Source organism: Leucopleurus acutus, assembly GCF_964270905.1.
Source record: "Leucopleurus acutus genome assembly, chromosome: 7".
Taxonomy (NCBI): Eukaryota; Metazoa; Chordata; class Mammalia; order Artiodactyla; family Delphinidae; genus Leucopleurus; species Leucopleurus acutus.
Genome location: NC_139150.1, coordinates 6,379,307 through 6,401,954, shown reverse-complemented (window position 1 = coordinate 6,401,954; position 22,648 = coordinate 6,379,307). Strand labels below are relative to the sequence as shown.

The 22,648-nt window shown below is 55.2% G+C and overlaps 1 protein-coding gene across 1 annotated transcript in view; it reads left to right on the top strand.

Annotated features, from left to right (window-relative positions):
- The window catches only part of USP20 (ubiquitin specific peptidase 20), a gene marked incomplete at its 5' end in the record, with an annotated part of 31,365 nt that extends 11,754 nt beyond the window's left edge, over positions 1-19,611 (top strand). The window contains 17 exons of the mRNA XM_082843495.1: positions 346-424; positions 2,970-3,417; positions 3,794-3,934; positions 4,268-4,383; positions 4,644-4,816; positions 5,476-5,570; positions 11,819-11,852; positions 12,043-12,088; positions 13,076-13,256; positions 13,335-13,461; positions 13,796-13,965; positions 14,060-14,141; positions 15,173-15,281; positions 16,191-16,293; positions 17,523-17,594; positions 18,075-18,251; positions 18,377-19,611. Of these exons, the coding sequence (XP_082699621.1) occupies positions 346-424; positions 2,970-3,417; positions 3,794-3,934; positions 4,268-4,383; positions 4,644-4,816; positions 5,476-5,570; positions 11,819-11,852; positions 12,043-12,088; positions 13,076-13,256; positions 13,335-13,461; positions 13,796-13,965; positions 14,060-14,141; positions 15,173-15,281; positions 16,191-16,293; positions 17,523-17,594; positions 18,075-18,235 (2,137 nt within the window). The 3' untranslated portion in view covers positions 18,236-18,251; positions 18,377-19,611. The remainder of the gene's footprint in view (positions 1-345; positions 425-2,969; positions 3,418-3,793; positions 3,935-4,267; positions 4,384-4,643; positions 4,817-5,475; positions 5,571-11,818; positions 11,853-12,042; positions 12,089-13,075; positions 13,257-13,334; positions 13,462-13,795; positions 13,966-14,059; positions 14,142-15,172; positions 15,282-16,190; positions 16,294-17,522; positions 17,595-18,074; positions 18,252-18,376) is intronic.
- Positions 19,612-22,648: the final 3,037 nt, after the last annotated feature.

Below are 22,648 nucleotides of genomic sequence, written 5' to 3'. Positions count from 1 at the left end.
CACTGGACCACCAGGGAAGTCCCCATGTATTACTTCTGAAATTAGAAAACCACGATAAATATTTTATAATGAGAACAGTTTTAGAGTAGCTTGTCGTGGGCTGGTGGGACACGATGCCATCCCAGTCAGGAGCCTTTTGCCTCACTGAACCATGACTTGACGTTTTCCTTCTTGACCTTAGAGATGTGCAAACCTGCTGGGGCTGCTGGCCGGGTGAGCACCTCCCAGAGTTGTAGTAAGCGCATCCCTGAGTCTGATCTGGCTGTACTGGCTGCCTGGCTGCCCTCATGGGCTTGAGCAGCTCAGAGCAGGCCACCTGTACTAACGGGTCTGGTCTTCCTACAGCCCCAGCTACGTGGTTCCCACCAGCCTGTCCCATGGGATCAAGTTGGTCAACCCGATGTTCCGAGGCTATGCCCAGCAGGTAGGCCGTCCGAGCTGCCCGGGGGACACACCCAGGGCTGTAACTTACCAGGCCTGGCTTTGAAGCCAAGACCAGTGTAGAAATCGGCAGCAGCAGCTCTGCTCTGCCAGGCAGGGCTCCTGGATCAGACCTGCTGCCTGAGCCCTTCACCTGTGTGGGGACGTGGGGGCCTCCCGGCAACCTGGTGTTCCCCCCACTCAACAGATGGGGAGACTGAGGCTCAGCGGCCAAGTCCTCACCCACTTACCACGTACCAGTTACACAGCTGGTACGTGGCAGAGGGGAAAGTTGACCTCAGGCAGCCTCATCTCCAGGCGTGTTCACCTCAGCACTCACCCAAATCGGCACGTGGTCTCTCGTTCCCCAAGTCGCAGGCAGAATTTCACTTTTATTAAAGTAAACATCTTGATGACAAGTTTTTGTAAATCTAGAGAATCCCTCTGAAACCAGTGATATCTTTCTATGGCGTAAAATCATGGGCCCAAGATGAAGCAGAATGCAGCCACACACCTCCCCCTGCCCCAGGCTGACCGTTCAAGTGGTCCAAGTCCTGCCCCAGAGTGGGGTTTCGCTGCTGGCCTGAACCTGTTTGCACTGCCGATGCTGCTGCCTGCGTGGGGGGCCCAGGAACAGAGCAGCGGTTACCGAGGGATGCCCTTGGCCCCCCTCCTTCGGCCCCCACTCTCCCCAGGGTGAGGGCTGCTGGGCCTTTCTCTGCTCACACCCTCAGTTGGTTGAACACTTGGCCTCTGCCTGAGAAGCCCAGCGTTGCCTCCACACCGCCCTTTCTGGGGGGTGATAATACCCACGGTGATCAGAATCCACCATGCACCATTTATTAAGTGGTCAGTCCCTGCCACATAAGGTCAGCCCTGTTTCTACTCACAGAACTCTCATGAAGTGGGCCCCGTCATCACCTTCACCTTATAGGTAAGGAGCTGAGGCTCAGAGAGGTTCTACAAGTGGCTCAGGTCACACAGCGCACAGCGGCAGGGATGGGATTTAGGCTTACCTGAGCCATCCCTCACCGCAGCGCTGCCCTCCCTGTACAAGGACCCCTGCTGGCCCTCAGGCTCTCGGTGAGGACACCGGGGAGCAGGGCTGCTCGGCTGCCCTCCCTGTACCAGGACCCCTGCTGGCCCTCAGGCTCTCGGTGAGGACACCAGGGAGCAGGGCTGCTCGGCTGCCCTCCCTGTACAAGGACCCCTGCTGGCCCTCAGGCTCTTGGTGAGGACACCGGGGAGCAGGGCTGCTCGGCTGCTGCCCAACATCCACTTGACTCCAAAGCATCCCTTTCTGTGGATCTTGGACGTAGCACAGGGGACGTGTCTGAGTCTGAAACATACAGGTAGCTGTAGGCCTCTCTTAATGGCCAGAGGATGCTGTCATGCTTCCACATGGCTTGAGATTTTAGCAATGAACACAGGGTACTTTTGTTAAAAGGAAGAAGCAGAAAGAAAAGTAGATGACGTATTGAGGGCCTGTTTCTTAAAAGGACCTTTCAGTGTCCCTGACACACAGGACGCACGTCTCCTGCCCCCTCCCTGATACTCGATGTAATCCAGCCAGAGCCCTCTCCTCCCTCTGCTAGAATTGAGAAAACGAGGCCCTTCTCTCCGTATCGGTGACCTGAGGCTTTGGGTGCTTGGCTGGGTCTGGCCACTGTGTGATCCCCGCCTCGTTGGGCAGGAGTTGGGCTCGGGAGCTGCTGCTGACATCCAGGGCAAGTACTGTGAGGGACAGGACTGGACTTTGAACCCAGTGGCCCCACACAGCACCAAGTGTCCCCAGCTGTCAGAGGCCGGCCACCGTCATCTTCTGACCTTTTAAAGCGCCTCCTGTGTGCACTGCTCATGGCTGGGCCAGTGGGCAGGCTGTGCCAGAGGCCTCGCTGCCCTGGCTTCCTCTGGGTTATGACGTAGTCACAGTGTAGTCAGAATAACAGCATCACTGCTGGGATTTGAGACCCGGCCAACCCGAAGAGGCACCTTAGTCCGAGTCATGCCCAGGCCTGCGGGAAGCCTGTTCTCCTGCACCAGTCTCAATGGCAGGGGAAGGCGTGGGCACGGGGGCTGGTGAAGGACTGGAAGGGCAGAGAGAACCAGAGGCAGGTCAAGGATGCAGGCAGCCTGGCCTGCTGGGTGGCATTGCTCCCTCCCTGTGGAACTCAGCTGAGCGCTCACCTGCAGACGCACTCACAGTGTCACCTTTGTCCTACTCGGGCTCCCTGCCCACCATCACTGTCCCCTCCTTTAGGGAGCAAGGCGACTTTAATGGCTGAACACGATATGTCCACTCTCTCCCGTGCTGAGCTGGGAGCAGGGCTGCAGGTGATGGAGAGCAGGAGCTGGGTCAGGTGGACCTGGCTCACCACCTCTGCTCTGCCGCTTCACAGCGTGAGACCTGGGAGGGGTCGGCCAGCCTCTCGAGGTTCAAGGTCCTCCTCAGTAGGAGGGGGCTTAGGACAGCCGTGTTGAGGAGGCCACTGTGAAGGGTGCCCGTATGGGCCCCCCAGCATCCGTGTCGACGCCGCCCCTGGTTCCAGGACACCCAAGAGTTCCTGCGCTGCCTGATGGACCAGCTGCACGAGGAGCTCAAGGAGCCCGTGGTGGCCGCGGCGGCAGCGCTGACCGAGGCTCGGGACTCAGACTCGAGCGACACGGATGAGAAGCGGGAGGGCGACCGGAGCCCATCAGAGGACGAGTTCCTGTCCTGCGACTCCAGCAGCGACCGCGGTGAGGGCGACGGGCAGGGGCGCGGCGGGGGCGGCCCCCAGGCTGAGACGGAGCTGCTGGTCGCGGACGAGGCGGGCCGCGCCATCTCCGAGAAGGAGCGCATGAAGGACCGCAAGTTCTCGTGGGGCCAGCAGCGCACCAACTCGGAGCAGGTGGACGAGGACGCCGACGTGGACACTGCCATGGCCGCCCTGAACCAGCAGCCCACGGACACGCAGCCACCGTCACCACGGTCCACCAGCCCCTGCCGGACACCAGGTACCAGCCAAGCCCCTCGGGGCATCGCGGCCCCGTTTGTCCAGCTCCTGCTGGGGGGCAGAGCACCCACAGCCTGCTCAGCTCCGCCCCACCCTGGGGGGCTCTCCCACGAGACCCGACTTACCGGTGAGAAATCGGGTAAATGACGTGTCCAGACTCACTTGGACTCAGAGCCCGCCCGAGCCCTCCGCTGGGAACGGGAAGGGTGTGGACAGTGCGTTCTGTGTGGGGCTGGGGGGCTGGGGTGGGCCCAGGACAGAGCAGATGTGGTGGGTTCAGGCCTCAGTCCCCTTAGGAGGCGCTGGCAGGTCTTCCTGACCAGGCCCGGGGCTGGCTCGGCTGCCCTGCCCCAGCACGGTCCCCCCTTTGCCCCCAGAGCCGGACAACGAGGCCCACATGCGCAGCGCCTCTCGCCCCTGCAGCCCTGTCCACCTCCACGAGGGCCACGCCAAGCTGGCCAGCAGCCCTCCTCGTGCGAGCCCTGTGAGGATGGGGCCGTCCTACGTGCTCAAGAAAGGTTCGGGGGAGCGGGCGGGCAGGGAAGGTGGGCAGGGCATCCCCACGTGGAGCTCGGGGCTGGGGTGGAAGCCGCACCTCTGGCTGCCGGTTTTGGGTTTGGAGTGCTCTTTACCGGGGCTGGGCTGCCGCACTCCTCACGCAGTGTCTCTGAACCCTCTAACACGGCTGGGACACGAGTGGGGCCCCATCCCACAGACGATGAGTGAGGCACCGGGGGTGAAGAGACAGCCAGTCACATGACTCATACAGATTTGACTCCAAGTCCTAGCACCCACCCCTTGCCCCAGACAGGCCAGTGGGGGCTGGGCCTAGCCCTGTGCTGTGCCCCCAGCCCAGGTACCGAGCTCCGGCAGCCGGCGGCGGAAGGAGCAGCGCTACCGCAGCGTCATCTCAGACATCTTCGACGGCTCCATCCTCAGCCTCGTGCAGTGTCTCACCTGTGACCGGGTGGGCGCCCTGGGGGAGGGGAGGGACGCACCGGGGTCCTCACGCAGCTTGGGGGTTGGGCGCTGGTTCTCTGCCTGGTGCCCCCTGCCTTTCTCTGGGGGTGGGCCCCGGTTGTGGGCCTCCCGTGTCCTGGGCTCGGGAGCAGGCTCTCTGCCCCATGCCTGCCCTCTGGTGGCTGGGGTTTGGGTGCAAACTCTGGTTGGTCTGGGCAGGGCGGAACCCTGGGAAGTGGAGACCCAGGCTGACCTTCGACCCCACAGGTGTCCACCACGGTGGAGACATTCCAGGACCTGTCGCTGCCCATTCCTGGCAAGGAAGACCTGGCCAAGCTCCACTCGGCCATCTACCAGAATGTGCCAGCCAAGCCGGGTTCCTGTGGGGACAGCTCCACCGCCCAGGGCTGGCTGGCCTTTATCGTGGAGTATATCCGACGGTACGCCACCTTCCCGCCCGCTGGAGACACAAGACCACCCAGGCCTGGCCTTTCTGGAACTCGCAGGCTGACAGGCGACAGACCTTTAACAGCAAAGTACAAGCTTTTGCAGGGCTGAGGGTGGAGTTCGGAAGGGAGCTTGAGGCTGAAGGGGGCTCGGGGGTTTGCCAAGTGGGGTGGGAGTGCTCCTCAGCCGTCCTTGGGTGGCCTGGTTCGGGTGGGCCTCTAGGTCGGAAGGCAGGTGACGATGGAGAGTGTGACCAAGTGGCAGCCGGAAAGGGGGGCGGCGGCTGGAGTGCAGGCCTGGCCCTGTGGGGAGCGCCGTGGTGGCCTTCCAGAGTCCCCACTGTGTGCCCCAAGGCCGGCTTTACCTGCCTGATGTCAGGAACCTGTACTCTGCCCAGAAGACAGGCCAGCGTGATTGGGGCCCCTTCACAGATAAGGAAGGCGAGACTCGGGGGGAAGTGATGTCGCCCTCCCAGGGACACGGAGCTGCTGGCTGGCGGTCCCAGCCTTCCGGCTCCAGACTTCCGCCCATTCCACCCACTGGGGCCAAGCTGCCCGTCTGGGCCCAAATGGACCCCAGCCCAAAGGCCCCCACATCTTACTCTCGCCGAGGCCCCGGCAGCACCCCCGCCAACCCCTTTCCGTCTCTGTAGGTTCGTGGTATCCTGTACCCCCAGCTGGTTTTGGGGTCCGGTGGTCACCCTGGAAGACTGCCTCGCCGCCTTCTTTGCTGCTGATGAGCTGAAGGGTGAGTGGACCCGGCTGGCTGGGTCAGCACACAGTGCAGGGTTTCTGGGACTCACTGTCAGAGTCCCACCCCTGCTTGCCAGGCTGGGCCTGGGACTGCACACTCTCGCAGCCCCGCCGCCTGTAGCTCTTAGGGGTTCACCTGTTTTCCTTCCTTTACCTGCTCGGTGGACGAAAAGGAGAAGAGTCTTTAATTTTGCATTTCCTTGATTATTGATGACCTTGAACTTTTTTTTTAAGTGTATTGGCTGTACTTCTTATTTTAAAATTTCCCATTCCTGTCCTTTTCCTGTTTTTCTGTTCAGTGATTGGCATCGCACTAACCTTTGGGAAAACTCTTTTTGTTTAATTTTTTTTTTTTTTTTTTTTTTTGCGGTACTCGGGCCTCTCACTGTCGTGGCCTCTCCCTTTGCGGAGCACAGGCTCCGGACGCGCAGGCTCAGAGGCCATGGCTCACGGGCCCAGCCGCTCCGCGGCATGTGGGATCTTCCCGGACCGGGGCACGAACCCGCGTCCCCTGCATCAGCAGGCGGACTCTCAACCACTGCGCCACCAGGGAAGCCCTTGTTTAATTTTTAATTGTGGTAAGATATACATAACATAAAATGAACCATCAAAACCATTTTTAAGTGTTCATTTCAGTAGTATTAACTATATTCATATTGTTGTGCAACCAATCTCCAGAACGTTCTCATCTTGCAGAACTGAAACTATCCCTTAAATAGCAACTCCCTATTCCCCCTTCCACCCACCCCCGGGCACCCACCATCCTACTTTCTGTCTCTATGAATTTGACTATTCTAGGTTCCTCATCTAAGTCAAATCATACGGTGATTGTCCTTTTGTGACTAGTCTACGTCTATTAGCGTAATGTCCTCAAGGCTCATCCATGTTGTAGCAAGTGTAGGATTTCCTTACTTTTTTTTTTTTAATAAATTTATTTATTTATTTTTGGCTGCGTTGGGGCTTGATTGCTACGCACAGCCTTTCTCTAGTTGTGGCGAGTGGGGGCTACTCTTCGTTGCGGTGCGCGGGCTTCTCATTGCGGTGTCTTCTCTTGTGGCGGAGCACAGGCTTTAGGCACGTGGGCTTCAGTAGTTGTGGCATGCGGGCTCAGTAGTTGTGGCACACAGGCTTAGTTGCTCCACGGCATGTGGGATCTTTCCGGACCAGTGATTGAACCCTTGTGCCCTGCATTGGCAAGCGGATTCCCAACCACTGCACCACCAGGGGAAGTCCCTCCTTCCTTTTTTAAGGCTGAATAATATTCCATTGTGTAAATGGGCCACATTTTGTTTATTCATCATCTGTCAGTGGACACTTGGGTTGCTCCCACCTTTTGGCTCTTGTGAATAATGCTGTGATGAACCATGAATGCACAGATATCTCTTCAAGATAGTGATTTCATTTCCTTTGGTTATATACCCAGAAGTGGCATTGCTGGATTATATGATCGATCTATTTTTAATTTTTTGAGGAACCGCCATACTGTTTTCCTTGATAGCTGTACCAATTTACATTCCCACTAATAGTGCACAAGGGTTCCCTTTTCTCTACATCCTTACCCACACTTGTACTCTCTTGTCTTAAAAAAATCTCTTTCTGGGAATTCCCTGGCGGTCCAGTGTTAGGACTCCGCGCTTTCACTGCCAAGGGCCCGGGTTCAGTGCCTGGTAGGGTAACTAAGATCCCACAAGCCACGTGGCACAGCCAAAAATAAACAAACAAACAAATAAATAATTTTTTAAAAATCTCTTTCTTTTTGACAATAGCTATTCTGACAGGTGTGAGGTGGTGTCTCACTGTGGTTTTGATTTGCATTTCCCTGATGATTAGCGATGTTGAGCATCTTTTCATGTACCTGTTGGCCATCTGTACATCTTCTTTGGAGAAATACCTATTTAGATTCTCGGCCCATTTTTAAATTGTACTATTTGTGTTTTGCTATTGGCTTGTATGAATTCTTTATATATTTTAGATGTTAACCCCTAATCTGATATATGGTTTCTAAACTATTTCCTACCATGCTGTAGGTTGCCTCCTCATTTTGTTGATTGTTTCTTTTGCTGTGCAGAAGCTTTTTAGTTTGATGTAGTCCCACTTGTTTAATTTTGCTTTTGTTGCTTGTGCTTTTGGTGTCATATCCAAAGAATCATTGCCAAGACCAATGTCAAGGAGTTTTTCCCTATGTTTTCTTCTAAGTGTTATGGTGTCAGGTCTTACATTTAAGTCTTTAACTGATTTCAAGTCGATATTTGTGAGTGATGTGAGATAGGGGTAAAATTTCATTCTTTTGCATGTGAACATCCAGTTTTCCCAACACTGTTTATTGAAAAGATTATCTTTTCCCTATTGAGGATTCTTGGCTCCCTTGCCAAATATTAGTGGACCATATATGCATGGGTTTATCTCTGGTCTCTCAATTCTGTTCATTGTTCTATGTGTCTGTTTTTATGCCAGTACCATACTGTTTTGTTTTGTTTTTAATTTGGTCACACCGCATGCAGGATCTTATTTCCCCGACCAGGAATCAAACCTGTGTCCCCTGCAGTGGGAGGGCAGAGTCTTAACCACTGGACCACCAGGGAAGTCCCAGTACCATACTCTTCTGATAACTGTAGTTTTGTAGGAGAGTTTGAAATCAGGAAATGTGATGCCTCCAGCTTTGTTCTTCTTTCTCAAGATTGTTTTGGTTATTTGGGATCTTCTGTAGTTACATATGAATTTCAGGATTTTTTTTTCTATATCTATGAAAACATCATTGGATTGCTTTGAATCTATAGATGACTTTGGGTAAGATGGACATTTTAACAATATTTCTTCTGCTCCATGACCACAGGCTATCTCTTTATTTGTGTCATTGTGTGGGAACAACTCAGTCTTCCTCCTGTGTGTCTCTCCTCTACTCTCACACTACTACCACACAGCACTTTGGACATCAGGTGTCTGGTGGTTTTCCCATGCCAAGCAATTATGCAACACCAGCCAGGAATCCTACAGTTTCACTTGATTACGACACTATCTACCTGGAGATAGCATCAGATCCCACAGGTTAAGGACTCAGTCCTACAAGACCTCCCCCTCCCCAACTTCAGACGCCAGTGCAGGTTGTCACCTGGGCTTCTGACTGGCTGGCTATAGACGGGAGGTTCCAGCGGCCCCCTCCTTGGCTTCAATTAGAGCAGCTAGAGCGGCTCGGCTCGCAGAACTCAGAGAAACATTTTGTTACTAGGTGACTGGTTTACGATAAAAGGATATAACTCAGGAAGAGCCAGATGGAAGGGGCGCATCGGGCAAGGCATGTGGGAAGGGGCCTGGAGCTTTCATTTGCTCTGGGCATGACCCTCTCCCCAACTTCCCCATGTTCACCAGCCCAGAAGCTTTCCAGAGCCCATACTGTTGGTATTTAATGGAGGCTTCTTCATGTAGGTATGATCAATTATTAGCTCCATCTCTAGCCCCTCTCCCCTCTCTGAAGAATGCCAGGTGGTGCTGAAAATTCCAAACTTCCAGTTATGGCTTGGTGTTCCAGGTGGCCAGCCCCAATCCAGAAGCCCACCCAGAGTCACCTCGTCAGAACAAAAGACCCTGCCATCACTCAGGAAATTGTGAGGGATTTAGGAGCTCTGTATTAGAAACCCTGGCCAAAGACCAAATATTAGAACAAAAGATGCTCCCAGTGCTCTTATCCCTTGGGAAATTGCAAGGAGTTTAAGAGCTCTGTGCCAGGAACCTCGGGGAGAGCCCACTATGTATATTTTCTACTATCTCACATCCACCAGCGTCTCGTGGTTTTCAGTGTGCAAATCTTTCACCTCCTTGGCTAAGTTTACCCCTATATGTTTTATTGTTCCTGATGCTTTTGTAAATGGGATTGTTTATTTCTCATTCAGACATTTTATCATTAGTGTAGAGAAATGCAGCTGATTTTTGTATGTTGGTTTTGTGTCCTGCAACTTTACCAAATTAGTTTGTCAGTCCTAACAGTTTTTGTGGCGTCTTAAGGTTTTTTATGTAAAAGATCGTGTCATCTACAAACAGAGACAGTTTTACTTCCTCTTCCTGTTTGGATGCCTTTTACTTCTTTTTCTTGCCTTCCTCTGACTTCCAGTACTGTGTTCAGTGGAAGTGGTGAGATTGGGCATCTTTGCCTCGTTCCTGATTTTAGAGGAAAAGCTTTTATCTTTTCACTGTTGAGTATGATATTAGCTATGGGTTCATCATATATGGCCTTGATGATGTTGAGTGCATTCCTTCTGCACCCAATTTGTTGAGACCTTTTATCATGAAAGGGTAATTGAAATTTGTCAGATGCTTTTTCTGTATCTATTGAGAGGATCATATGATTTTTATCCTTCATTCTATTAATGTAGTGTATCATGTTCATTGATTTGCGTATGATAAACCATCCTTACAACCCAGAGATAAATTCCACTTGATCATGGTGTATGATCCTTTTAATATGCTGTTGAAGTCAGTTTGCTAGTATTTTTTTTTTTTTTGCGGTACGCGGGACTCTCCCGCTGCGGAGCACAGGCTCCGGACGCGCAGGCTCAGCGGCCATGGCTCACGGGCCCAGCCGCTCCACGGCATGTGGGATCTTCCTGGACCGGGGCACGAACCCGCGTCCACTGCATCGGCAGGCAGACTCTCAACCACTGCGCCACCAGGGAAGCCCAGTTTGCTAGTATTTGTTGAGAATTTTCCCGTCTGTATTCATCAGGGATATTGGCCTGTAGCTTCCTTTTCTTGTAGTGTCCTTATCTGGCTTTGCCATCAGTATAAAATGAGTTTGGGAGTCCTCCTTCCTCTTCAATTTTTTGGAAGAGTTTGAGAAGAATTGTTAATTCTTCTTTAAATGTTTGGGAGAATTCACTGGTGAAACCATCTGGTCCTGGGCTTCTCTTTGTTAGGAGGTTTTTTTATTACTGCTTCAATCTCCTTAGTCATTGGTGTTTTCAGATTTTCCATTTCTTCATAATTCAGTCTGGGTAGGTTGTATGTTTCTAAGTATCCGTTTCTTCTAGGTTATCCAATTTGTTGTGTTGGTGTATATTGGTCATGGGAGTCTCCTTTGATCCTTTATACTTCTGTAGTGTCTGTTGTATGTCTCTTCTTTCACTTATAATTTTGTTTGAGTCCTCTTTTTTTCTTGGTTAATCTAGCTAAAGATTTGTTAATTTTTTTTCTCTTTCCAAAAAAACAACTCTTAGTTTCATTGATTTTTTTTCCTGTGGTCTTTCTAGTCTCTGTTTTATTTCTGCTCTAATCTTTATTATCTCCTTCCTTCTGTTAACTTTGGATTTAGTTTGCTCTTCTTCTGATTCCTCGAGGTGTAAAATCAGATTGTTTGAGAGCTTTCTTTTTTCTAGATGTAGGCATTTATTGCTATAAAATTCCCTCTTAGAACTGCTTTTGCTGTATCCCATAGGTGCTAGTGTGTTGTATTTTCAGTTTTGTCTCAGGATACTTTGATTTCCTTTTGATTCCTTCTTTGACCCAACAGTTGTTCAGGAATGTGTTGTTTAATTTCCACATATTTGTGAATTTTTTAGGTTTCCTCATGTTATTGGTTTCTAGTTTCATACCACTGTGTTTGGAAAAGATATGAGATATGATTTCAGTCTTCTTAAATTTGTTAAGGCTTGCTTGGTGGGCCAACATACCATCTGTTCTGGAGAATGTGTGTGTGCACTTCTGAAGAACGTGTATTTTGGTGCTGTTGGAAGGAATGTTCTGTTCATGTCTGTTAGGTTCATTGGGGCCACGGTGTTATTCAGGTCTGCTGTTCCTTTGTTAATTTGCTGTCTGGATGATCTATCCAGTATTGAGGGTGGACTATTGAAGTTTCCCACTATTACTGTATTGCTGTTCATTTCTCCCTTCAGTTGCGCTTTAATTATTCAGGTGCTCCAGTGGGCTGCCTGTATATTCACAATGGTTGCATCCTCTTGATGAACTGATCCCTTTATCACTGTAGGGGACCCTCTTTGTCTCTTGTAACTGATCTTGGCTGACAGTGTACTTTATCTGATGTGAGCACAGCCACTCCTGCTCTCTTTCGGTCGCCACTGCATGGAATATATTCTTCCATCCCTCCACTTTCAGCCTCTGTGTGTCCTTGCAGCTAAAGTGAGTCTCTTGTAGTCCGCATGTTGTGGTTTTGCTTCTAAAGCCTAAGTCATTATGTGCCGTCCTCCCCCATTTTCCATCCCTGCTAACCTTTGTCTCTGTATTTTACTGCCCTAGGTGACAACATGTATAGCTGTGAACGGTGTAAAAAGTAAGTGTGTGCGTTCTAGAGGCTTCTCCCCGACTTCCTGTTTCCATCTGTGGTCCATCTGTGTTCCACGTCCTTCCCCCGGGCTCCCCCAGATAGCTTGACCTCACAGAGTGAGCTGGGTGGGAGGGGTGCTCCCCAGCCTGCCGGCCCCCTCCCTGGGACGCTCACGTCCCCCACTCTCTGCTCCCAGGCTGCGCAACGGCGTGAAGTACTGTAAGGTCCTGCGGTTGCCAGAGGTGAGTGGGCAGCCTCCCGCCACCTCTGCCTGCCGGGCCTTCTCCACCCCGAGCGGTGCCGTGCAGGGTAGAGGCCGACCCCCTCCCGGACTCAGGGGGCCCGTGGAGACTGCTGCTCTGGCTGGGCGACCCCCTGGGAGGGTGTGGCCGCTGGGGAGGCTCGTTGCTCGGTGTGTAGCTTGGAGCCCGGCTCCTTCATCCCTCAGCACGTCTCGTGCGGGCGGGAGGCAGGTGTGGGGTGCCGAGGGCACCGTCTGGCGTAAGGCATAGGCGGGGCTGTTGGGAAGGCCTTTCCGAGGAAGTGGCATCTGAGTGGGGCCTGAGGACATAGGCGGGGGTCGGCCTGGAGGAAGGAGAGTGGGGAAAGGACAGGTGGGCAAAACCCCAAAGCAGAAGCGGGCTTGGCCTAGGCTTGTGGCTGCAGCGAGAGGAGCATGGCCTGACGCGGGTGCCAGGCCGGGCTGAGCAGGTCTGGGGAGCCAACGAGAGGAGCGTGGCCCGACGCGGGCGCCAGGCCGGGCTGAGCAGGTCTGGGGAGCCTTGGTGAAGAAGCCTCCTACAAGTCGGCGCCCACAGAACTGGTGGCCAGAGTTCTTCGGGTGGTCAACTCGATGGGCCAGTGACAGCTTCCTGTGCAGACCAGCCCAGTGCTCGGGGACAGCCCATCCTGACCGCCAGTCCTGTTAGTGCAGCTCAGCTCTGCTGTCACATCTGCCTTTATCCCTGAAAGCTGGCCTGGCCCGGCTCCCAAGCATGGTTCTTAAGTGTATTCGGAGTCAAGGGCAGGGCCATCAGTTCGCCTGGGTCTCTGGAAGGCTCTAGCCACTACGTTTCTTGTTTTCCCCTGGGTGACGGGGCCTGAGTGGGTCAAACAGCGGACTAGTGGGTGCCCCAGAGCCCCGCTCCGAGGCCCCCGTCGGGTTGCCAGTGGTCCCAGGGCCCTGGCCAGCCCCGGGGTGACTGGCGCCTCCCCTCCTTCTCCCCCAGATCCTGTGCATTCACCTGAAGCGCTTTCGACACGAGGTGATGTACTCGTTCAAAATCAGCAGCCACGTCTCCTTCCCCCTGGAGGGACTTGACCTGCGCCCCTTCCTCGCCAAGGAGTGCACGTCCCAGATCACCACCTATGACCTCCTCTCGGTCATCTGCCACCACGGCACGGCAGGCAGTGAGTCCAGCCACCTGGCCCCACCCCGGCCCCACCGCGGCCCTAGGGCGTTTGTCACCCCTGCCTCTCCCGCCGCAGGTGGCCACTACATCGCCTACTGCCAGAACGTGATCAACGGGCAGTGGTATGAGTTCGACGACCAGTACGTCACCGAGGTTCACGAGACAGTGGTGCAGAACGCCGAGGCCTACGTGCTCTTCTACAGGTGGGGCCCGGGCAGCGCGTGGGGGGCTGAGGGACCGCGCCTGCGCCCCAGGACTTCAGCCGGTGCATGTCGGGGTGGTGGCGCCTGCGAGGGCTTTAGGCCAGGGAGGAGTGAGGATTTGGGTTTTTAAGAAAGAGCCCGCTGGCTGCTGGTGGGAAAGCTGGAAACCCAAGTAGTCGAGTTGGGTTTTCTCCGGTGGTCCCGGTGGGAGGTGATGGCGGTCGCAACTCCGGCAGGGGCGGTGGAGAGATGCTGCGGGGTCCGGGAGGCGGGGCTTTCCTGCATGGGGCGTGGCTGCGGCTCCTGATCTGCCCCCACCCCGCCGCCACCCCAGGAAGAGCAGCGAGGAGGCCGTGCGGGAGCGGCAGCAGGTGGTGTCCCTGGCCGCCATGCGGGAGCCCAGCCTGCTGCGGTTCTACGTGTCCCGGGAATGGCTCAACAAGTTCAACACCTTCGCTGAGCCGGGGCCCATCACCAACCATACCTTCCTCTGCTCCCACGGAGGTGAGGTCGCCTTCTCTGCGATGGGCCGCGGGGCGGGTGGGCCTCGGGGCGGGTGGGCCGAGCCCCGCTCTCCATCCTGTGCCTTCCTCCGCAGGCATCCCGCCCAACAAATACCACTACATCGACGACCTGGTGGTGATCCTGCCCCAGAACGTCTGGGAGCACCTCTACAACAGGTACCGGTGGCCGCGGCCGGCCTCTGCCGTGCAGGCCGGGCACTCAGCTGGGCGGGAGCGGGGGCCGGCGCGGGCATGCCTCCGTGACCCCACGCCGCGCTCACTCAGGCAGCAGGGCAGCACGCAAGCAGTTGTGGGGCACCCCTGGCAGCCTTGTCTGTATCGAAAAAGATGCCCGCCTTTGGGGGCATCCAGCCGGACCCTCCCAGTCACAGGGCACGGAAAACTGGTCAAGCCAAAGCGTGGTATTGGCCCTCTCGCAGACAGTCGTGGGGCTGCTGGCCGCCGGGCAGCCGGGCCGGTGTCTCCCCAGCCCCGTGCCTGGCTCAGGGGGCCGGGGGCGTGTGCTGCCTGGGGCCTTCCAGGTTCAAGTCCGTCAAGACCTCGAGTGTGTGACTCTGTCGTTGAGGGGAGAGCCCCTGGCCGGGCTCGGGTCACTCTGGATCCGGGAGGCCGGCTGTGCCACGGCCGAGGGGGTGGTCAGACGGGCGGGGAAGGAGAGGCCGGGGAGACGCGCTGGACTGGCTTTGCTTCACCCACTCACAGCTCAGGCACGGCCCGTGCCCTGCGGTTGGTGGGTGGGTCAGAACCCCACAGGGAGTGGCATCCCCAGGTCCTGTGGGGGGATCCCGCCCCCCCGCAGAAGGATGTGCAGCCACCCTTTGATGCCGTCCTTAGAGTCAGGCCAGGCGGGCTTTGGCCGCCATGGCTCCTGCCCAGTGGCCAGGAGAGGAAGTGAAAGCATTCAGCTGTCCTTCGGCCATTAGGCACGTATTTGTGAGGCGCCTGCCCTGCGGCGGGCGCTCTCCTGGGTGCTGTGGGCTCCCGGGTGCGCAGGTAGCCGTGCCAGTCGAGTGGGGAAGATGAGACAAGTAAACAGGCCACGCACAGGGTGCCCAGGGGCCCAGTGGCTGGGCCAGGGCGGCATCAGGAAGCCTCGCTCTCCAGCAGGTTCTCTGCTGCCTTCCCCATGGGGCCTCCCCTCAGGGTTCATGACTCCCTGTCTCTCTGCACCTCCCGCCCTGGTGCAGGTTTGGGGGCGGCCCTGCCGTGAACCATCTGTACGTGTGCTCCATCTGCCAGGTGGAGATCGAGGCGCTGGCCAAGCGCAGGCGGATTGAGATCGACACCTTCATCAAGGTGCCTGGGGAAGGGGGTGGGGCGCGGGAGAGCCGGGCCCCTGAGCCGGGGGAGCTGAGTGCAGTCAGGCTCTGTTTGGAAGACCTGTTCTGTGGGAGACCAGGGTGGCCAGAGGCCTGGCCTGACATTGAAGATTTTCACCGGCGGAAGAGGGGTGGGTATAGCGAGTTCAGGTCCCTCTGCCGGGAGGCTGCCAAGCAGCTGGTAAAGGAACAAGTCCCGCCGTTAGGGGCCGCACGGTTCTTTATTGTGCGGGTTGTAGGTGTTTAGCAGCATCCCTGACCTCTACCCACTCGATGCCCGTGACAACAAAAAGTACCTCCAGACACGGGCGGGTGCCCCCTGGAGGCAGAGTCCCCCCCCGCCCCCCTTTGGGAACCACTGGGCTCTACAAACTGACACGGAAAGGTGCATTAAGTGAAAAAAGCAAGTCGCAAGGTAGGACCCAGCATGATCCCATTTTAAGGAAGGGGACTTCTACAGGGGACACGGGGGTGTGTGAGGACTGAGGCCCCTCGTGCTGCTCAAAGCAGGGGGACTCGGGGACCCTCCATCGTTCAACAGTCCAGGGTTGGGCTGTTAGATACCCTGCTTTGTGGTCATTATATGTGAGACATCAGGCCGGTGAGGAGTGAGCAGGGGACACGTTCTATTAAGTGGTGGGGGAACAGCATCCACCGTCTGATCTCAAGCGGCTTTTTGAAAAGTTATTAACAAGAGATTCACCCAAATGCTAGCAGCAGTCATCTGAGTGGTGGGATCGTGGGAGATGTTCCTTTTCTTTGAACTTGTCTGGGCGTTCGAAACTTTCTCTGCGTATCTAGTGTTTGGTAAGAGTCCGGGGTGGGGACTGACCAGTGGGGTGTTGGATATTCACGCCGACCTTCCCCTCGGCCCCGCCCCACCCAGCTGAACAAGGCGTTCCAGGCCGAGGAGTCGCCCAGTGTCATCTACTGCATCAGCATGCAGTGGTTCCGGGAGTGGGAGGCCTTCGTCAAGGGCAAGGACAACGGTGAGTGAGTCAGATGGCACGTGCCCGCCACGCCCCACACCAGGAGGGGCCTGGGGCTGCTCACCTGCTGGGAGCGTCCCAGGAGGCGGAGGGCGCCTGCCCAGAGGGCGCGTGCCTGAAGGGGTAACACCAAAAACCTGCCGGGCAGGCACAGATCCTGGGCGGCCCCCCTGCCCCGCCCCTCCCCACCGAGTGCCGGGATCGCCATCCTCACCCTGGCCAGGCCTTCTCACTGCAGCAGGACAGAAGCCATCTGGCTCTGCCCCTTCCCTCCCTTACCCTCTGTCTGCAGGTGCCCGGGGGTGGCTGCTCTTCCCTCCTGCCAGGCCCTTTCCCTTGGGGACTCTGTTGGCCTAAATAATAGATTTTAGTTGACAGATGGCTTCAGACTCTTAGGAGAGGACTTGGACGCCATGTCCTCTGATCGCTCGATTTACAGAGGTGGAAACAGGCCCCAGCAGAGGGCCGCTCCCAGAGTCCCTCACGGCCCCCGGCAGGGAACAGCTGAGCCCGAGCCGCGGCCTGCACGCGGCCACCCTCACGGCCCCCGAGTCCCACACTCGGCTCCCAGGCCAGGCTTCGGAGCCTGGCGGGGTCAGCAGAGCCAGGAGCTTCCGCGCCCTGGACATCTGCCCTTTGCACCATAAGCACCAGGACGCGGGAAGGGGGAGGGGCCTCCCTAGCGGCTGCGTCGGTCCAGAACCCGGCTCCAGAGTCGCAGCCCCACCTTGGGCCCTGGCTCTGCCTCCTGCCAGCGCTGAGCTGGGCGGTCACGTCGCTGCCTCACCTCACCCAGTTGTTGAGGGCTGAGCTGGTGGGGTGCATGGGAGGGTGCTCACCAAACATAGATGCCATCAGATTAGGACAATGTCCACCCGGCACCGGACGTCTACCCTCCCCCCCGCCCCCCCACTCCATGCTAAGGGCTGAAACTAGGGGGCGAGTCCTCAGAACCCCCTCTGCTGGGTCCAGGGATGCCACAGTCCCTTCTGGCTCTCACAGACTCGTGGAGATGAGCATTTGGTGCCCTAAGCACCTCGGCCCGTAAGAGCTTCACGCTGACCCCTGGGCCCGGGACAGCCTCTCTGGGATCGCAGTGTCGGTGGCGTACTCTGAGGATGGCTCGTATCTGCTGAGGGGTGGAAGGCTGTGGTGGAGGAGGGGACCGGGCTTTCTTCCCGTTGCTGCGGAGGACCAGAGGCACTGAGCCTGAGCCCCGTCTGTTCCAGAGCCCCCCGGGCCCATTGACAACAGCAGGATCGCACAGGTCAAAGGAAGCGGCCACATCCAGCTGAAGCAGGGTGAGAGTCTCGCCAGCCCCAGCCCGGCTCCCCTCTGCCCCTCCTGGCTTGCAGGTCTCACCAGGCGCCCCCTTGCCACCTGTCTGAGTCGGGCTGTGACATCTGTCCGTGTCCAGGTCCAAGACTCGAGCGGATGGGCCAAGGTGCCTGGCCTCTGTGTGGTTCCCACGGCCCCTCTGCCCCTACCCACGCCCTCTCGCCACTCCGCCACCTCACCTGCCTGCCCTTTTGCGTGAACCCCACGCCCTGGGAAATGAGGGGCTGCAGCCATCGTAGTGCCCTCTCGGGTCCTCAGAGAATGGACATTCCCCTGGAAAATCCCAAGATTCCCATTTACAGCTAGCTGTGCACGGAAGCCCATGGTTGCCCTCCGTCCCCATTGGGGCCTGGCCCTCCCAAACCCCCCACTGCCAAGACGGTGGCTTCAGCGAGGGGGCGAGGGCGAGCCCAGCCTGACCGGTAGCCTCTCGGGCCCTGCAGGAGCTGACTACGGGCAGATCTCAGAGGAGACCTGGGTGTACCTGAATAACCTGTATGGCGGCGGCCCCGAGATCGCCCTCCGCCAGAGTGTGGCCCAGCTCCAGGACCCGGACAGCTTGCACGGGGAGCAGAAAATCGAAGCCGAGACCCGGGCCGTGTGACTCAGTGGGCCAGTCTGTAAGTCCTCTCCTCCCTCCGCAGAGATCCTCTCATGTCCCTCACGTGTTGGAAGAGCGCCCTGAGGCTGCTTGGAAGGACCTTCGTGAGGCCCCCGCCGGCTGATGACCCGGGTGTCCCCACAGGCCCCGCCTTTGCCCTCCTCCCTGCGGAGGGGGCGTCTGTACCCGGAAGAGAGGCCGGCTGCTCTGGAAACCCAGATGTGTTAAGAGGCAGAAAAGTTGTTTTGGTTCACAGTGAGTAATGCTGCGACTAGGAAATATATCCACTTCAGGCTTGTTAAACGACCAAGGCTCTGCGACGTTAACTCGGGTCTTTGTCTCGGCAGTGCCCTCGTGTCACTGCTGTCGTTGTGTCCCCAAACCTGCCCTCTCGCTAGCTCGGGCCCAGCTTTTGTCCCTGGACCCTCAGTCAGGGGCCATGGCCTTGGCACAGAGGATCGGGGAGCGGCTGCCGCTCCGCAGGCGTTTCCCACTGGCTGCTGGTCCAGCGCCTGAGTCATGGGTCGACGGTCAGAGCCGCAAGCAGGTGCCGAGCCCTTGGCAGTGAGGGCGCTGCCGCTGGTCCCTGGGCCAGGTCCTCCCGAGGCCCTGCTCTGCCCCCGCACCTCCCGGTCGTCACGGAAGCCTCCTGAATGCTGGGCGGCTCTCGATGTTTTTCATGCAGACTGATGACGCCCGACACGTTTGCGATTGGGACCCGAGGGCGGGGTTGGCTCTGTCAGTGGGGCTCGTTTCTGAAGGCAGTGGTGCTGCTGAGCTGGCCCTGTGGATTAGCTGTCATTTGCCCCTGCCGGGGACCCAGGTGATGAAACAGAAATACCTCGCGTTGCTATGTTCGCTGCTGCTGCTGCAGCTTCCCCGGGGGCTGACATCTCTCCCCGACACCGAGCTGCACCGAGCTGCACGGGGCCCCTGGGCTGGCTCATACGCGCGGGTCCCGGAAGTGCGCCTTCTGGGTGCTGAGCGAGGCCACTGCTGGGGGGCTGGGACCTCCGAGCACAGCGAGGTGGCGCTGAAGCCCCTGGACGAAACGGCCGTGGCCAGTGCTCAGCCCGTCAGGGTCAAAGCGCATGGAGAGTGGGAAAGGGGTCCCGGGACCAAACCCCCCAGATCCCGTGGCCCTCAGCCTCCATAGAAGCAGATGTCAGTGGAACTTGCAGCAGGCGGTTCTGGCGGAGCCCCTGAAGCTCTCACGTGTCACTCACTTCTGTGATCTCGTTTCACCCGGATCTGTTTCCTTCTCCACCGAGGCAGCATAAGATCAAAGAACAAGCCACTGTTGGAATTTCTGGACATTTGCCACAGTCCTTTGGAAGTTGCTGCTGCCACCAGCGCCAGCGGCGACCCCCCTGCAGAGCCCGGCGGTTGCATGTTGCACTGTTTGTGACGTAGACTCCGCTGTGCAGGTTGTAATCTCGCCCCACGTCTGCGCCGTCTAGTTTGTGCTCAGAATGTCATAATAAATATGTAACGTTCCCCACAGCCCGTGCTCTCGTCTCTGCACCCGCCGCAGTTAATTCTGTTACTGGAGGGAGAGGGAAGCTGGCTGCCATGGGGGAGGGTCATGGGGGAGGGCGGTGGAGCCACGGTGATTAATGTTTGACCTTTCGAAGAAAAAAGGATTCTTATTCTAAGCTTTTGCTTTTTCGTTTTGTAACATACAAAAAGAATCTGCCAGAAAAACTTAACGTGCATTAGATTTTTAAAAATGTAGATAGAAACCATATTGCTAATGCTCAAATGAGCATGCTCCCTTTTGGCTTTCAGAGTGATAGAGATCCTTGCAAGTGTGCAGGCCCTGGAGTTGAAGGTGATTGGCTTCCTTTACAGACCCCTTATTCCAGAAGGGCTTTTTACTTGAATAAAACAATGCAACTTAGCAAACCAGTTCATGGACTTAGAGAAACATGTTTGCATGAATTCTTACAAACTGCTTCTTACATTTTCTGGAATGAAAAGTGAGAATTTATTTTTAAAAGATGTGCTTTTTTTTATATATATAAATTTATTTATTTATTTATCTTTGGCTGCATTGTGTCTTCGTTGCTGCACACGGACTTTCTCTAGTTGTGGCGAGTGGGGGCTATTCTTCGTTGCAGTGCACAGGCTTCTCATTGCAGTGGCTTCTCTTGTTGCGGAGCACGGGCTCTAGGAGCGAGGGCTCAGTAGTTGTGGCTTGCTGGCTCTAGAGCGCAGGCTCAGTAGTTGTGGCACACGGGCTTGGTTGTTCCGCAGCATGTGGGATCTTCCCGGACCAGGGCTCGAACCTGTGTCCCCTGCACTGGCAGGCAGATTCTTTTTTTATAAATGTATTTATGTATTTTTGGCTGTGTTGGGTCTTCGTTTCTGTGCGAGGGCTTTCTCCACTTGCGGCAAGCGGGGGCCACTCTTCATTGCGGTGCGCGGGCCTTTCACTGTCGAGGCCTCTCTTGCTGCGGAGCACAGGCTCCAGACGCACAGGCTCAGTAGTTGTGGCTCACGGGCTTAGTTGCTCCACGGCATGTGGGATCTTCCCAGACCAGGGCTCGAACCCGTGTCCCCTGCATTGGCAGGCAGATTCCCAACCACTGCACCACCAGGGAAGCCCCAAAAGATGTGCTATTAAAAAAACCTGATAAAACAGCTTTTTGAGCCTATATATTTAAAAAACAAAACAGGAGTGTGTGCTGTAACTCCTTTGAATTCCTGTGTGCAGCTCTCTCCACATGGAGCTTATCTACTCCGTGCCTGCGTTTCCCGGTGATTCACTCTACTGTGAGATGGTTCACGTGTGGTTCAGAAACCAGTTTTTATTTCTCCCATTTCCTGTTTTATCAAGATTTTGTTGTTGTCGTTCAGCTTGAATTATAACGCCATCATTTGAATATACGTAATTCAGAAAAACTTGACGTGTTCTAGCCTTAAAGGTCCTGCGTACATTTTAAACACATCTCAACTATCAGCTAGGTTGCTGTACTGGAGACTGTTTAGTGCTTTGCTTTTAGGGAAACAGATGTTGAACCTCACATCTTTATAAGGTAGCAGCATAATTACAGGGCGCAAAGGTCTTCATCTCTTAGGCTTGCTTTCTCCTAAGGCTGCCCAAGCAGTGGTTGGAGTTTATTCACATGACTACAGAAATAATACTGAAGTTGGATAAGACCTCTCTATGCTCATGTCTGTCCTGGGGCTAGCAGCCCTGATACGGTATAAACCACTTGTGTTTAAGAGTAAAAACAGTATATGCAGTTTTCACTGAACTTAAAAATGAAAATCGTGTCACCCTATTGTAATCTGTTGGTGCCTTTTTAGACTGTAGCTTAATCACGGCAGACCTTGATGTTTATTTCTTATTTAACCCTCCTCTTTACACGTAAGCATTTTTAGAAGGGCCAGATTTCTTGTTTAACTTACATGGAACTATGTAGAGTACAACCCAGTGATATCAGACAAGAAGAATTAATACTTCACTCTATTTCAAATGCTTATAAAGCTTTTACTGAGTTAGATTTTGCTGATGCAAAGTTTACAGCCTTCTGGTACTGAAAACTAGATACACAAAACAATGTTACAGACGATAAAGATAAAGAGTATGTTTTCAGGGCTTTGAAAAAAAATCACTTAAACTCTTACTACTGAATAGAGTAAGCCTAGAATCCTGTTTATAGTCCAGGGAAAAGAAAGTCTGCATTTGTTTCATGGCTTAAAGCGTCTGGTTTATGCATATTACATTGCAGTAGTGATACTGAAAAATTGTCTCTTGCCTAACGTTTTTACTGTCCTATGAACAGGAATTAAGTTTTAAAATACTGCTTGAAGATGGCTGTGCTAACTAATGTCAATGCAGGAGCAATATTTTTACCTGTTTCTAGATGACAGTGTTACTAAAATTTCTAAAATGAAGGCATTTGTTTAGTCTCAGTTACTTAAGAAAATATAAATTGTAAAAAGGACTCAGATAAATCATGAACTCAGAGGAACTTTCAGATCGTCATTGTTCAGAAGCCAAATAAATAAAATGGACCAAAAAAAAAAATTAACGTGACAAATGACCAGACACCCCGGGGGCTTTGCATGGCTCCCCGAGAGCCAGCGCATCCAGAGGCTTCAGGAGGAAGTGGAGGCCGAGCTGCTTTAAACACCCATCGGCCTGTGTCTTTCCTTTCCTGGAACCAGCCCCGGCCCCAGAGAAGGGGGCCAGATGCGCTTGGGGGATGAGGCCAGCACAGCCCGCAGGCCGCTCCCCTCCTGGCATCACACCATGGACCTGGTGCCTCCCGGCTGCTCAGAGCAGCCTCAGGGCAGGGGTTCCCCTCCCTGGACCCTACGAGGGCTGCACTGGGGGCACCCTTTCCCTTTCCTCCCCGACGGCTGGTGTTGGCACCTCCGCCACAGCATCGTGGTTGCTGGTGGCTG